General features: G+C 43.4%; 1 protein-coding gene across 3 annotated transcripts; it reads left to right on the top strand.

Moving 5' to 3' along the window:
- The first annotated feature begins 140 nt into the window (after positions 1 to 140).
- On the top strand, positions 141 to 14032 carry LOC136435100 (uncharacterized). Of its 3 annotated transcripts, none has more exons than XM_066428319.1 (5): positions 4379 to 4841; positions 6803 to 8454; positions 10549 to 10903; positions 11493 to 11586; positions 12001 to 14032. In XM_066428319.1, the coding sequence occupies exons 2-5, from the start codon at positions 8448 to 8450 to the stop codon at positions 13441 to 13443; spliced, it is 1899 nt and encodes a 632-aa protein (XP_066284416.1). In that variant the 5' UTR covers positions 4379 to 4841; positions 6803 to 8447; the 3' UTR covers positions 13444 to 14032. The 3 variants fall into 3 exon arrangements, 2 of the variants coding, with proteins under 2 accessions (XP_066284416.1, XP_066284425.1); XM_066428328.1 differs by lacking the exon at positions 4379 to 4841 and adding an exon at positions 4863 to 6386; XR_010755810.1 differs by lacking the exons at positions 10549 to 10903; positions 11493 to 11586; positions 12001 to 14032 and adding an exon at positions 141 to 652 and having other exon boundaries at positions 2086 to 4841; positions 6803 to 9142.
- The last annotated feature ends 991 nt before the right edge of the window (positions 14033 to 15023 follow it).

The raw sequence follows: 15023 nt of genomic DNA, 5'->3' as shown, positions 1-15023 counted from the left end.
TCGTAGTCCTGCGTAGATTGTAAAATTTGTATATTCATGACGTCACACATGAACACCGCTAGGTTCTGCACATATTATGTATTCATGGCCCAGGGAGAATCCATTAGAGATTCCTGCCTATGGTCCAGGGATCGCTTCTAACACGCATTTCACAGTCCCGGGGAACCAGGTTAACTCTATTACCGAGCGGTCCCTAACCTTTCCATCGATCGACTTGCTGTAAAAGTCAATGTTCAGGCATCGATCTAACCAGACATCCACTGGGCGTGTGGAATAGCGCGTGCGTGGGACCGTGGTATTCTTATGATGTCTGACCGCAGCTAGCTGTAAATTTTGCTGTTTTCCCTTCACTGGGTGCAATGGAGTGTATCTAACAACAGAAGAGAACGCTGTGTCCCAGAGTTGTGATGGTACAGGGGAAATCAAGGCCTGGCGGCGGCAGGTGGATGGTGCGAACAAGCTTCTTTGTCTCTCCGTATGGCGGTCTGGGCATGGTCGAACTGATGCAGCCTACGGAGTGACGTAACGCTGTCTCGTTAAGGAGAGGACGTTGTTTTCCGGCTCGCTGAGGGTACAGAGAGGGAGAGGACTCGGGAAAAACGGAATTCCAATAGCAGACATTACATAATTTGGTCGGTCTGACGGCATTAAGGTAGGATTACGTTATGAAGAAAATATACGTGATTTATGTTATAGTGCACTAGTGTCGTTTGGTTTAGAGGCCGATATTTGTGTTGTCTTTACTCGATATTTTGACGCATTTATCGAAATGACAGGGCGTCTACATACGGGTGCATTGATGTCAAAACGTGATGGGATCAATGGTTGTACCAAACCGGTGGGTGGGGTGACTGTTCTTTGTGTGAACATTAATCCACATAGATGTCTGCGTATGCACCATTGTGATGCGTACATTCAGACGAAATGATATGTGATCATATGTTGTGTCGTTGGTATTTAAAAAACATCACATTTATTGTATTGTAATTTTGTTTCAAAATAGAAATGACCTACTTCAGTTGTCCAAGCTGGAACCTAGGCATATATGTATATAATGTATATAATATATATACATCGTTGAATGACATAGCTATGGGTGCTTAGCAGTGCGTCCGCCATATATGCATATTCTTCAAATGGAATAGGCTGATTCAATTTGGAGCATGTTTGATACAATGTTTGGAGACTACGGGCCGCCCGAGTAGAACATAGGGGCAGGCAGTCGAAATCATGGCATAAGCACCAAAATCGTTCTGCGGCCGCTTCAACTGAATTAAGTGAGGAAATGAATAATGTATTAATTGGTCTATCCACGCATGTACGATTAAGTTATTTTTGTCAGACCTAAGCTCATCAAGGATTGAACGACGCTAACTCATGATGTTTGAAAGACTATTGATTCGAGCTGGTATAGTCATTGTTTTTTTCTTCTCACCACAACTTGTACATGTTTGGTTTCCAGTAGAAATAACAGGAAATTTAGAGGCAACAGTAAGTTTAACTTTAGAGGAAACCAGATCCAAACCGAGATCTGTTCACAGAGGAAGCATAGTTAAATCAAATGTAAATAGTAAAGAAAGGTAACAACGAGAGAACTAACCGATCGTTGTTTTATTTCCATACCCTTCAGCCATACCGCCTGTCTTACTGAGTTCAAATTATAATAAAAACTAGAGTTTCACGAACACATTACCTTCGCCAAATAATCAAGGCTTATTACGAAGAGTGCATTTATCTAAGACTTTAAAATCAAAGGTTTCTCGAGTTATGCTCTTGACATACATGCAGACCCACCCCACAGCTGGCGTATCCGAAAACATAATCTTCTCGGCGAAGATAACAACATACATACTGTACATAATGAACATACATACATACATACAGATTACATAGTTCAAATGTACAGTATAAATAAATAAAAACAACATACATACTGTACATGATGAACATACATAAATACAGATTACAGAGTTCAAATGAACAACACACACACTGCACGTAATGAAAACATGCAGACATACAGATTGTCATCATAGCTCATCATATCTACAAATTATCTTGTTTTTGTTCCGTTTTCTTCCGCAGTTAGCACGTCTGCACGGAAACGCACTTCTGCGCAGCCGCAACCATGGGCAACCCCAACCCAGCTCCACTGGGCATGCTCGGGAACACGTTCCTGGCCATGTTCGTGTTGATGACGTCATCAGCAGTCATCTCCGCCATCTTGTTGCTGGCGTGTTTCGCGCGGAACCTGTGTAAGAGGCGGTGGCCGACTCCCATCATCTATGAGAAGAAGGGTGATCCGGGGTCTGTCATCTCCATGGATTATATAGAGAACCATCCTAATGTGACTGCCTTGTGACCCGGTTTCACTTGACAAGATTTGATGGACGATGAAAACTGCAAAACTATCATGATGCAGTTTTCAAACGACAGACTCTGCTCTTCAATTGGTCGTAACAAGGACAGATAACCGGATGCTATTACACACAATAGAGCGGGACATCCTCGATACTGTACAGTGAACAGTAGATTACGGTTTTCATCCAGTCCTTTAGGACTAGTGCGACTTGTATTGGTCACATGCAGGTTCAAAGAGCGGCAACCGGAGAATGACCCCTCATCAGAACCTGTGACGTTTTAGTCACGTGAACCCGATAGCGAGTCAGAGGTGCCTGGACTGTTGTATCGTCCATGTATCGGGTCGAATACCCGGATGTAGACCGCTTCTTTCGTGCCCTGTTCTCAGCATACAATGTAAGACATATCTTTCCGCATAGGATGATAGTTTTAATGCGCTTCCATGACACATACCATAGGATACAAAATCGCCCGATATGTCTGGCTACTGTATAATTTCGAAAGGATTGTGTCGAAAGACATCCGAAAGAGGCCTTGGATTACCCCAAAGTCATCCCATGTAGTGAACGTGCGCTCGACAAGCCTGAGATTGCTGTAAAGTGGAAAGTTTGGGCACACTGTGAGCGGGTACAGATATGATGGAGGAAAAGGGAAACGAGCAGACCACAGAGTTGTATTTCATATCAATCTAACATCCCATGTTAGGGGTTGGCTAAAGAAAGAAACGATATCGATTTTGGGCCCCCTAGCGGCTATCTATGGTACTGCAGTGAGTCTTTTTTATATTTATCATACTGTATTTGAGGCACTCACAATGGAAAGAACCTGTTAGTTCTGGAAATACATATGCAGTGTTCAGGATGTAAATGTTGGGTTTATAACGGTCAGACACTTGAATCAGATCTGTATTGTGTTTACACAACCGTTTTAGTCTCTCAAGACTCTCAAGACAGACAGAAACATATTATCTGATTCAAAACTGGCATAGATTTGAGCTAGACATAAACCACTAACCTATTGCTCCGCCAGACGAGAAACACATGACATCTTTGAAAATGAATGATTAATGATGCTCATGCTGCCTCGACATGAATTCTGTTTTAGTAATGGCCTTGGCCATGGCCTACACTGTAAACCACTCGTAATCATACTCATATCTGAGCTCGTATGAAATGTCTTGAATTTACTGTCCAACACGAGAATTAAACGTCCATCGATCATGTGTATAAGAGCATTATCTTAATAAAAAATATGCCGCGAGAAGATCCCAGAGATATTCTTCTCCGATTGCTTGCGACAACATGCACTACCGATATAATTACATTACCGACAGCGTAAGGAATTTTCTCCATCAGTGCATTCTTTCGGAATGACACCCGGGGGAATCACCAACTTTCTAGTCGTCTGAATCAGATGGAGGACTTACGTATCTCTCAATATTTGGTGAAAGTGTCATGTCACATGGAAAAAAAGGTGCATATTTCTAACTTACACCGTCTATCTCTGCAGAAGAGAGATCGGTTGAAAGGTTCATTCATATCAAGGAGGTTTTATATAGATAAAACCTCCTTGTTCAGATTTGAAGAGATTTGATTGCTTCACATTTGAAGAGAAGTCATCCAATGAAACGAGTACCGATTTTGGGGTAACAGTTGACTGAAGCTTTACTAAGAGGTACGCATCTGTAAATTCAGGTACGTCATTTTCTTCAAATGGGCGAGAAAAGAGCTAAAGGAATTCGAACAATGTCATATCGCTTTGCTTTTATTTTTCTCTTTTCCGATCCTTATGGAGATTGTCGTGCTTGCCATGTCAATAATTTATCCTCTTTGACATTTCTGCAGCCCGAATTCTTCTCACGATCTACTTTGCATTTATGTTAATTCTTTCCCAGCGGGACACGGCTTTCTGGGAACGTTGCCAACCGTGACGACCTTATTCGCTTCCATGACTGCATATTTTTGCACCGCGAATTGCAGGAAAAGCGCCGTCTATCTGATTCTGTTGGTAATACAGTTGACGTCTCCCGTTACTTTCGGTATGTGGAGGACCTTAGAGGGGACCACTATCTAACATCTAGGGTGGGGGCGTCCAGATAGCAGCACGCAATACGCCAATGACGATCAAATACGTTTTTCCTTGCCGATACACCGAGGATGCATAAGCTCGTTCTCAACACATCGTTATTTCTGATAACAATCATTGTTTCTACCAACCCTTTAGAATTAAAATTGTATATAGTCAGAACTTCCAGGAATGCCCAGGAAATAAAATGGTAGGTCCCGCCTTGACCTTTTGGGTGTAGCAGAGGGTAGACGTGGTCTGAGAACGATACATCTCAGCGGGCTGAGACAGGACACCATCTTAAAGAAACTCAACACCACGTCTTGGAGACGCCCTGAGGAATCAGGAGGAGAAAGTGGGCGAGGTTTTGGTGTCTTCTCAACCAACAATCGATAAACAACCGTACCGTTGGCGAGGTAAGAGTGAAAGTAGCGGGAGACTTAATCAATTATACATAGGCCTGTCTGTTGGCATTCTGGCCTCCCCGTAACTAGAACTGTTGTTGTGAATCTGTACTGGATAGCGACGATCGAGTGGATGAACTGCCCATTATGATGTAGTCGCTTGTCTGGTCATTAAGGATCATTAAGGAACGCGAAGTAAGACGAATTAGCAGCGATCAATTTAGCTTAGATCAGAGTTGGAAAATGATCTTTCAAAATTCAAGATTGCCAAGATAGAAGCCCTGCAAATTACGCTGGATGGACAGCAAATTATGCTCAGTGCTGTTTTCAAATCGTAAAATTTTACTATCTTTTAAAAACGCAACACTTCCCTGCTATATGGTCCTATATGTTTCTCACATAACGAACACTGTTCTACAGATATTTGAAACATGATTAGTATGACATTTCAAATCCCAGATTATTCCCATTGTTTATATCTTCGTGTATGTATGTTTCCTGTTCACCAGCAGTGGCCTGTTGACATGTGAGATGTGTCTCTGGGGGTGGCTCAAGTATTTCTGGCAGGTTTAGTAGTCGAAATATGCGCGTCCGGCATAATCTCCAAGCAGATGCGTGGTTTCGACTTGCGTTTGTGACTTGTAGTGAGGTGGGGGTGTGTGCGGCAGCGATGTTGTCCTACAGTTAATGTCGGGAGGTCATTGGTTACCATGGTTTTAGGTCAGGTCAGGATAGTCGATTAGTAGAAACAGATGTGGAACTTGGCCAATTGGAGGTCACGCAATATGATCCAATATTACTGGGGCTGCCCAAAGTGTGGGACGTGACCGATAAATGACGTTATGGAAAAACAACGCATAGATATAATTGACGATGAAAACCGTAGTCAAGGGCAACATGACAAAGATTTGCGTCATGCTGTTTGAAGGCCGCTCTACACATCACGCACCAACCGCTGGAGCTGCGCCAAGGCGTCCCCGGATTTCAATTTAGCTGCACGCAAGGGACAAATCAGTGGTGCAGCCCGCACGGAAGGTCTTCTAAAAGCACACTGTGTAGACAGATGTTACCAAGCGGATGTTGAGCTCGTCTTGATTTTGCACATTTTTAGCTAGTCTGCTTTAAATGGTATCAGGACATTTCGTTGAGAAGACGTTTAAATTTCATTGTCAGACAATTGGCCGTCACCTGTACAAACTGGTCTATAATTTAGATCCCTATAAATCACTCTTTGTAGCTAGATGTCTATTGTCAGGGTTATGGTTTTGGCTGGGGTGAAGGATGGGTTAAGTAATATGAATGTTAGGGTGTGGCGTCCTCTTGACAGCGAAAAGATGGTGCGACAAGCATGTCATATGAATGAGAACAGGCCTAAAAGTCGAGCTGAAATCAAATCCGCACATCTGCTTGGAGGAAATTTGCCTTTAGTAGTAGTAGTAGTCCACTGTTTTCTGCTGCTGCAGGAGTTGAAACATCCTGCAGCCGCAATCAGTCTTCCTTCAGTCCCTCCCACTTTGTTCGATTCGCTGCGAGCTTCCTTAGCTGATCTTAGCTCCCGTAAGTTTCTTTCTGACCGCAACGGTCCTTGACCTCTTTCCTTCAGGTCTGCCCTCAGTAGGCTCAGTAAGTTTTTGCAGTGTCTTCCTTTTCTGGAACTAAATTTGCCTTTACTTCTCGTAAACGGTCGTTTCCATTTGAAACGGTCGATGCCATATTCGATCGTATCATAACTTTGGGGAGGGGGGCAAAGCGTTGGAAGGGCATATAAGGCAACATCTTGATTGCAAATGTACGACAGTTTCGTGAAAAATGGTAGACAAATTTGTCAAAAAGTACTGGTGCACCAGATCGGGTTTGAACCGTTATGCGATACCGTTTCAAATGGCAGCAGCTTTTTGCGAGACGGAAATTATCGGTCACCATTGCACAAGTTTTGTTTGTGAAATGTTTATCATTCTGTAACATTTTCACAGGTGATTTGAACAAACGAGGCGTCCAACCATCAAGCAACAGACCAACCAACCAGGCAGACAGCCAGTCAGTCAGCCAACCGACTCTCCGGCCACCCACCCAACTAGTCAACAACTTGAGCAAACTTACTCACTACTGAACATACGTACGGTACTGCCCCCCTCCCCCTTCGCACCATGGTGTTCCTATCTCGTATTGATGACGTGTTCCTGGCGATGTTTCTGTTGTTGGTGATTTCCGTGGTCATCTCGGTCGTCCTGCTCGTCATCTTCTTCGCACCGCAGATCTTCAAGAGGAGACACGCGCGGGAAATCGTCGTGTCTGATACCTGACAACTGGGACTACTTTGTACCTTCGTCTCGAGATGCCCGGAAGTACTTTCTAGTCTAAGTACAGTGTCCTGGTGTAACTTATTGTCACTAAGTAGCGGTTAAAGAGTCAACTTTTTTGATACGATATCAAAAGGGCAGAACAACAGACCATCTTGAGATGTATATTACCAAAAGTGCCTTGATGTAAACTGCTTCTAGATATATATTGATACTATATTTTTGTACCGTAACTTCTGTAGGCGATATCATTTGTTGGACTGTATGCTTCACCGAGTAAAATCTATTTCCGTATGCTTGCAGTTCACCTTGAAACTTGTATAAGAAGTGTAGTCATAGGTTATGCACCATATTTGAATACATACTGCTTTGAATAACTTTTCCTGGTTACTGATGGAGTGAGGGGCGTTTTTATTTAAACGTAAACATACAAGTGTGTCATAGATGCAGTGCAGAGTACGGTGCGAAAATAGCGCCCTCTAGCAAGTCAGTTTACTACTGCATGAGCCCAGGAAGGCAAAACAAAGTCAAAATTCAAAGATATGTTCTTTTAATCTACCCTCTGTTGCAGACTTCTTCCGGTTGTTTTCTTTTAAAGTTAGGCCATGTTGATTGGATTATATGGATGACATCCTCTGGGAACCCCAAAACTGATCCGAGCGTACAAATAAAATTAAAAAAGTTTCGTAAAAAAGTTGCTTTCATTATGAAATCGATGTGGTCATGAACGATGAACAAAACTAAACACACAGAGTATGGTAAACCAAAATATAGACTCTTCATTGCTGTTCTTTCAAAACTTCTTTGACTTTAGAATTGACTTAAGCATTCTACGACATTAGTATCCGTTTTCTGAAATATATTTTTGCAATTTACCGTGAGCATGTATTTTATGCTTATATCAGTTTCTTTTGTACCTTACCATATCCGCAACTTATAATTGATCAACATAAGAACTTGTAACTTTGTATTCTTCTTCTGCTTTGCCCGCTGAACTTGGTACTATTCCACGGTTTACACCAGCGACCTTTCTCTCTCTCCCCCCCCCCCCCCCCCACCGTGTCGACCATTGAACCCGCCCGCTATTGACAAACGCGATAAATACGCCTGCTTAGCAAACAGCCACATTTGTACCCCCGGTCGCACTGATATCGTCTTATCGACATTGTTGAGTCACTACAGGGAAGTAGCTGTAAAATTCAACTCTCGTTTCCTCGTAAATTCTAAGCAGTATCGCGGCTCCTTGAGTGTATACTTCACCGTCACCGCGAAACTCCAAGCTCGTCCGTTGTCTTGAGAAATATACGGTGTTCCAAAGATGACAGGTAAGAGTGTACGTTAAACCCTTAGTATGTACCTGTATATGGCGGGAAAGGTGTTTGTACGTGTGTCGCCCCCATAGCCTCCACAGCAGGCGAAGTGTCGGCGTTTTAGTGCGTAAGTTGTTGCTACTGTTTTCTGTTGTTCTTGACGTAGTGTTTTCGTATTGCTGTTACTGATGGTGCGACGTCCTGTACAAGTAGATACATAGCCAGAGAAAATGGCAAGATACCAAAACTGACCAAAGAGCCGAAGACTGTTACAAGGCTACAGGAAACTGCCATGAAAATGGTGATTAAGAAAAGCTATGGGTTAGCACGCACAACACAATACTGATGTGTGATTCCATTTTAGTACCATAGGGCTGTCCTGTACTGTTTTAGTAGGATGTGAATATAGGGACATGTCTGTGCGTGTTTACACCCGGCAGTCCATTTGTGTCGTGTCCTTAAATACAATGTAACAAAGGTCGACATATCGACACATGTCGGTTTGTGGAACTGTGCAGGTAGATAGAACCATTTGGACATCCTTTTCAGACGAATAATAGAGAGGTTATAATATTTGCACATCATGAAGGGTGAGGCTACACCCAGGTAAAAAGTCGATGGTATCAAAGTTTACTCCCACTGTTGTCCTGTGGTTTGGTACATGGCGAGAACAAATAAACAGTCGGTGATTCAAACATTCTGACGGACGTGTCCATTAGACGGTGCCTCAAAGAACGGAAAAGTCAAAACTTGAGTTTGTATCAGGTGAGAAAGGTCACACCTGGTGGCAGTATATACTTCATATATTGGATTATATTGGTAAGAATAAATACTAGTACTATTATAACATTGTCATAGATTATGTTGGCGTGTACAGGTAATGACTTAGTATGAAAACAAAATCATATTCTGATCGATCAGAATCAACCTACGGATCGATGATGTGCAAAATATCTCTTTAGTTTCGTCCTGATAACCGTTATTCTCCAAAACTACGCTCTAAGACTAATGCCTAAAATATCTTGAAAAGTCTCCAAAAGCTATATATATATGGAACAATCAATGAGCCTAACTGACGGAAATCATAGAAGAGCTACTCTGCATAATAATCAGATAATATTTAGGTTGTTTGTATTTATGCCATGAATGGAGGTCGGCACGTAACGTTAACACTATACTACAAACTGTCTTAGTATACGACGGTTATGACAAGAGAGATAACTTGTATCTAAAGTAATAATAACATAGTAACTAACTGTATATGTTCAGATGATGTGGAAAAATTTTAAAGACTTCTTCACATGGACCTACTTCTGAAACGTCTTTATAAATAAAACGTCGGGGAGGGGGGCGATCAGGGCACTCAAATGATTAAAAAAAATCACTTTTAAGTGAAAGGGTGGGATTGTTTGGCAAACAAAGAAACTGTGTATAACAATGTCAACAGCATAATCAATGCCGAGGTCTGCCCTCCCAGCTGCCAGCAACGTTAATTGTTTGAAGGTTGTTGGTTAGAAACACGGGCATCTGCGTAGCTGGGTCTCTCAAGACGAAGATTAGATTTGAATTAGTCAACGTCGAGATAATGTTTGAACAACTTCAAAAGTTCTTATTGAGCGATGATTTTGGGTTGGCAGCATGGCGAGAGAGGAATGTAGGAACAATATTATTAGATAGTTTTGACTTGCATCGATACTAATGTCAAATAAAACGTACGTAAATGTTTAACAATAGATCGCTCTCTTGAACAAAGTTGTTTTGCTCGCTCAACGTTAATAATTACAAGTGCAAGCGTCTTAATAGTTATTAAATCTTTGATTTCCAATTATCGTCATTTGCTCTTTCTTTAATGATTGTAAAGGAGAGCTATTCAATGTTTTTTTCAATGTGCTTCCTACTGTCCGGGAAAAAAAACAACACGTAGTACATGTATATACTATATGTATATACATGTATAAAGTCCAAAGAAATAAACAACTTTTGACAACCAGGCATCTGTAAGTTAATCATGGGTATTAATTTTTCCCTTTTTCTAATCTTTACCTCGGTACCTACAATTATATCTCGAAATTGTGTGAGATATTTTTCCACTCGTTTTTTTTACACCAGAACCAACGTTAACGTCAGTCTGGTGGAGCGACAACACGACATATACAACAACGTCACTACAAACAGAAGCCATCAACACAACCACACAGGTACCTCCAACCCCGTGTAGAGTGGACATCTGTACATGTTCTACGGCGGAATGCTCCAGCTACATCATCTGGGCGGTGACGGGAACGTTCCTGGGCACCGGCCTGCTCTGCGGTCTCATCATGGTGCTCATCTGGCGGTGCAATCTCTGTCGATTCCGCCAGGCGACGCTCGAACGAGTCGAGGAACGGTACCGTATCGACAGCCTGGCGCTGCCGCCACATGAATCCCTCCGCAGGGTCTCGCACCGGTACGAAGGCAGGAGCAGGTAAGAAGTAGGCTACGTACATGCAAAGTATGTTCATTCTGGAGCTACTGGTCAGAGTAGCCTGAATAAATCTCGCTCCTAGCGGCCAACCCGACTATCACCGTGTAAACACAGGCTACTGGTCAGAGGTGATCGCATGATATGGTAAAATGTCATGTAGATATACGCAAGGTAACAGTGACTCAAGCAACTGAACAGCTTTTTGATAAGGACAGACGTCTTAGGTGACATCCACTACATTTCGTCAGTGACGGAAGTAAGATCTGTAGTCCAACAGGCATCTTATAATTAACCAAAACCTTGGTATCGATATGTAAATTAGTTGATATAACTACTGTATGTATAAACTGAATAATGAATAGTTTTATGTCAATTTTGGTAATATTGGAAAGTTTACCCAATTTTCTTAAAGCTATGCATATATATTTGATTATGATTAACATGACCACGATCGCCCACCGAAACCACCGTCAATGCATGATTCCAATATGGACATTTTAATAAAACGTCATTTTTTCAATCTTTTTTTGCATACCTTTGGCATTTACGGACACTATGATTTCCCGATTTTTGACTGTTTCCCGCGCAGATGGTACGCCGGGCCCGGAGACTCTCACGTTAACCTGGGCTTCCAGAGCGACGAGACGCCGGACGACTACATCTCCGGCGGCTCCCGAATTCAGGTACATTGCGTTTCAATTCCCATATTTTTTATCTGTAAGTGAAAATGTACGTTAGGACTTAATTTGCATAATTGATGAGGCGATTCTATGATTCCATTATTTTCCATAACTGGACTTCAATAAATGTAACACATGTAATTCATAGCAGGTGGAACATAAAAAGATACCAAACATGCAAATTAAGAACTGATTTGCATAATTATACAAAAATGGCAAAACCACTTGATGATTGATGATGGGAATCTTATAATTGTGGTATGTGTAAGTTACTTGAAGGTGAACATCACCATGCATAAATCATGTTAATGTGCACGTCATTTGCATAAAATCTACAAAAGCTCAAAAAACATGTATTTCATGGAGGTATGAGGTCGCCGTACTCTAGTTCATTTATCTATTCATTCATTTTCTCAGATGATGGTCGAAAACGGCGCGGTGGAGAACGGGCACGGACGCGCACATGCGCACACGTTCCACCACTACAGGAAGAAAGAGTCCAACGTCTCCAACATCTACGAGAACCCGATGTCGGTGAAGCGCTCATCGGAAGCGCTAGCGGGGCGCTACGCGACGTTTCCTCGAGCGGAACAACCTCAGCACAAATTATCCACGGCGTCTGGGGTGTATGAGATCCCCATAGACTGGCCGGGAGACGCTACCGATGAAAGGAAGATTTCCTCTGTATCGTCTTACTACGAATCCCCTGTACTCCAAGGCTTGGAGGCGGCAAGACACGACAAAGATGTCTTTGAGCTTGAAGGAGTAAGAAGGGAGTCTACCGTCTCGGGTGTGTATGTGACACCGATGTCTTCTGTGAGGTACCGGAGCAACCCGGACATGTCGGGCATACAGGAGGAAGATGCGGACTTGGTCCACCGAGAGTCGCGGCGCAAGTCGACGGTGTACGACGCGCCGATGCCCGAACTGCCATCGCGGAATGGCCGCCGGCCTTCCCCAATACCAGAGCTGCCCCCGAGGCAAAATAGCCTGCCGCCGAACGTAGCGACGATAGGGACCAGCCCACAAGCGCGTCCGCGTGCAGATAGGACACCACCACCAAGGCATCTTTCGATGGCAGAGAAGCTAGTCGCGTCGGAGCAAGACAGCTCCATTGGCTATGGCCGAGAGGCAGCCTCAGATGACGATCAGGACTTTGAGGACCGCGACCGGCGACGCAAGTCCACGGTGTACGACGCACCCATGCCCGAACTCCCTCCCACAGCGGCACGGCAGGTTTCAACACCGGAGGTGTCACCACGGGAGGCTATGTACAAAAATTACGGAGGCAAAAATGATGGTGATGATGAATCATTCTCAGACGAAGTGCCACCTTGTCCACTTGGCGATGCACCAGCGCCTCCTATGGGTGCAGTACCAGCGCGCCCAACAGGTGGTGCCCCGTCGCCACCAAGCAGTGCAGTACCGTCGCCTTCCACCAGGAGAGTGCCAACATTCCCAGAACTTATTACACCTGCGCTTCCAGATAGTGCCGCGCCTGTGTTCCCAGAAGATCTCGCACCAGCGTTCCCAGACGATCGCACACCAGCGGCCCAGACACCTGCGATACGAACGTCGCTCCCGGCCTACCTGACACGTGACCGCCGGGACTCTGTCGGTTCAATGGACACACTGGCGTCCGAACCGCTGTCCGAGCGCCAAACCCACTTCGAGATGCGGAAAATAGACTTCGACTTCATACCGGCGCCGGATTATCCCGAAGATGACGAAGTTCCGGTCCCAAACGAAGCGGCAGATCGCAGACAACATGCGCACAGTCAATCATTGCAAAACAGGGAGGAGGAATATTACCGAGGATATGAAACAAACAATGACGCAGATGTAACGTTCATTTCTTAGACGTTCCAGTTTGTTGCACTTTCTGTCATATAACGTTTTATGATCGATGTATAATCTTGATCTGACAGAGCCAAAACGATAACAAAAGTACAGATGAAGGGCTTATACAGGCAATCCCCGAGCAGATCTTTCGGTCGGCAAGACAGCATCCATGGGCCGAAACAATATGCATTGTCATTGGCCAACCGGTTGGGCAATAGATACTGTTTCCGCCCATGAATTCTCTCTTGCCAACCGAAAGATCTGCTTGCAGATTGATACATTTACCAATTGCTAGTATGATGAACATGGTTAATGCGTAAAGTTTCGCTACATAGTTTCCTCTTACACTGTTTGTCTGAGAAACGAGCTGCGTTGAAACTGCCATACATAGTTCCTATGTTATAATAGGAGGCACTTGACTACTTTTGCGTTAGGCGCACAACATAATTAGTAATGTTTCATTGAAAAAAGATAACCACTATGCATTCCTTCTTGTATCAGGCTGTTATATCCCAATGGGTTGTAGAATTTTGATCCACACAGACGAATTTACATACATGTACTATATTCTTTATTTGATAATATCAATAAAGCTGTTTGCTATATACACGGTTTGCAAATGTTTATTCATTTTCTTTGGTTGTCTGTAACATAATATACTCTTCCTGGCTAGCCATAATTATTGCAAAAGGAGAGATTTGATGACAGAAAAATACACAAAATTAGAAGATATTCCCCCCTCTTATCAACACTTACAAAAGAATCAAGATGACAAGAAAATCACTGTATTCCCATTTTGAAAGTGTCATTCGCGTCCTGCTTTGACAGGATTTCACCGAAAAGCAGATCCCCCCTCTCTCGTTACCGTTTTGACACCAACACAATTATTTTTTTTGGGTACCGCAGTGTCTTTGTACTTTGATAATTTTCATTAAAAGAAAGTAAGCAAATACAGACAAGATGACGGCGCACTCAAACTTATGTATATATATATACGATATACATATACCAGCGTCACCAGCAAACAAGACAAACAATTGAACAAATTAAAGAAAAACATGAGCTGACAAATAAGTGTATGCAATGAAAACATTAATTTCTGATAGGGCACTGATAAAGTAATCATGAATCTTGTGATTCAGACCCTGATTTAGGCACACTATCTATAGGAGCAAAGAGAGGATCCGCCAAGCAGGAAATGCTTTAATAAAGCACCGTCAGAAAGAGAATGTGTGTCAAAAATGTGTCCTACAATCCTTGACATCCTTGTGTCCTTCAAAGTTGGCCAAGGAAAAGAAGTAAGAAATGGGAGATTGATTCGCAATGGCACCTGCAGCTACAGGCAACTTCTGATTTTAAAGTCTTCTGCCGTCTCTCTGACTTGATCACGCGTCAGCTGGCATGTCTGCCTCACCGGGATCCGTGTAGTCTCTCCAGTGGTTCTTGAGGACCCCCCGCCCGTAGCACAGTATCAGCACAACGGCCGAGATCAGACACGACACCGACACGATCCCGATCATGTACCCGATCGTCCCGCCGAAGTGGTCCCCGTGCGGCCCCGCCATATTTGGTGCTGCTGACGTCAGGTTGGTTGTGAC

The sequence above is a fragment of the Branchiostoma lanceolatum genome, chromosome 1 (assembly GCF_035083965.1).
Source record: "Branchiostoma lanceolatum isolate klBraLanc5 chromosome 1, klBraLanc5.hap2, whole genome shotgun sequence".
Lineage (NCBI taxonomy): Eukaryota > Metazoa > Chordata > Leptocardii > Amphioxiformes > Branchiostomatidae > Branchiostoma > Branchiostoma lanceolatum.
The sequence above is the reverse complement of the archived record's forward strand: the minus strand, read 5'-3'. Positions and strand labels throughout refer to the sequence as shown.

Excerpts from the sequence above, each read along its gene's own strand:
- LOC136435100 (XM_066428319.1), top strand. Across the intron at positions 10,904-11,492 it reads CGGTACGAAGGCAGGAGCAG|ATGGTACGCCGGGCCCGGAG; the intron begins GTAAGAAGTAGG and ends TTTCCCGCGCAG. Across the intron at positions 11,587-12,000 it reads CCGGCGGCTCCCGAATTCAG|ATGATGGTCGAAAACGGCGC; the intron begins GTACATTGCGTT and ends TCATTTTCTCAG.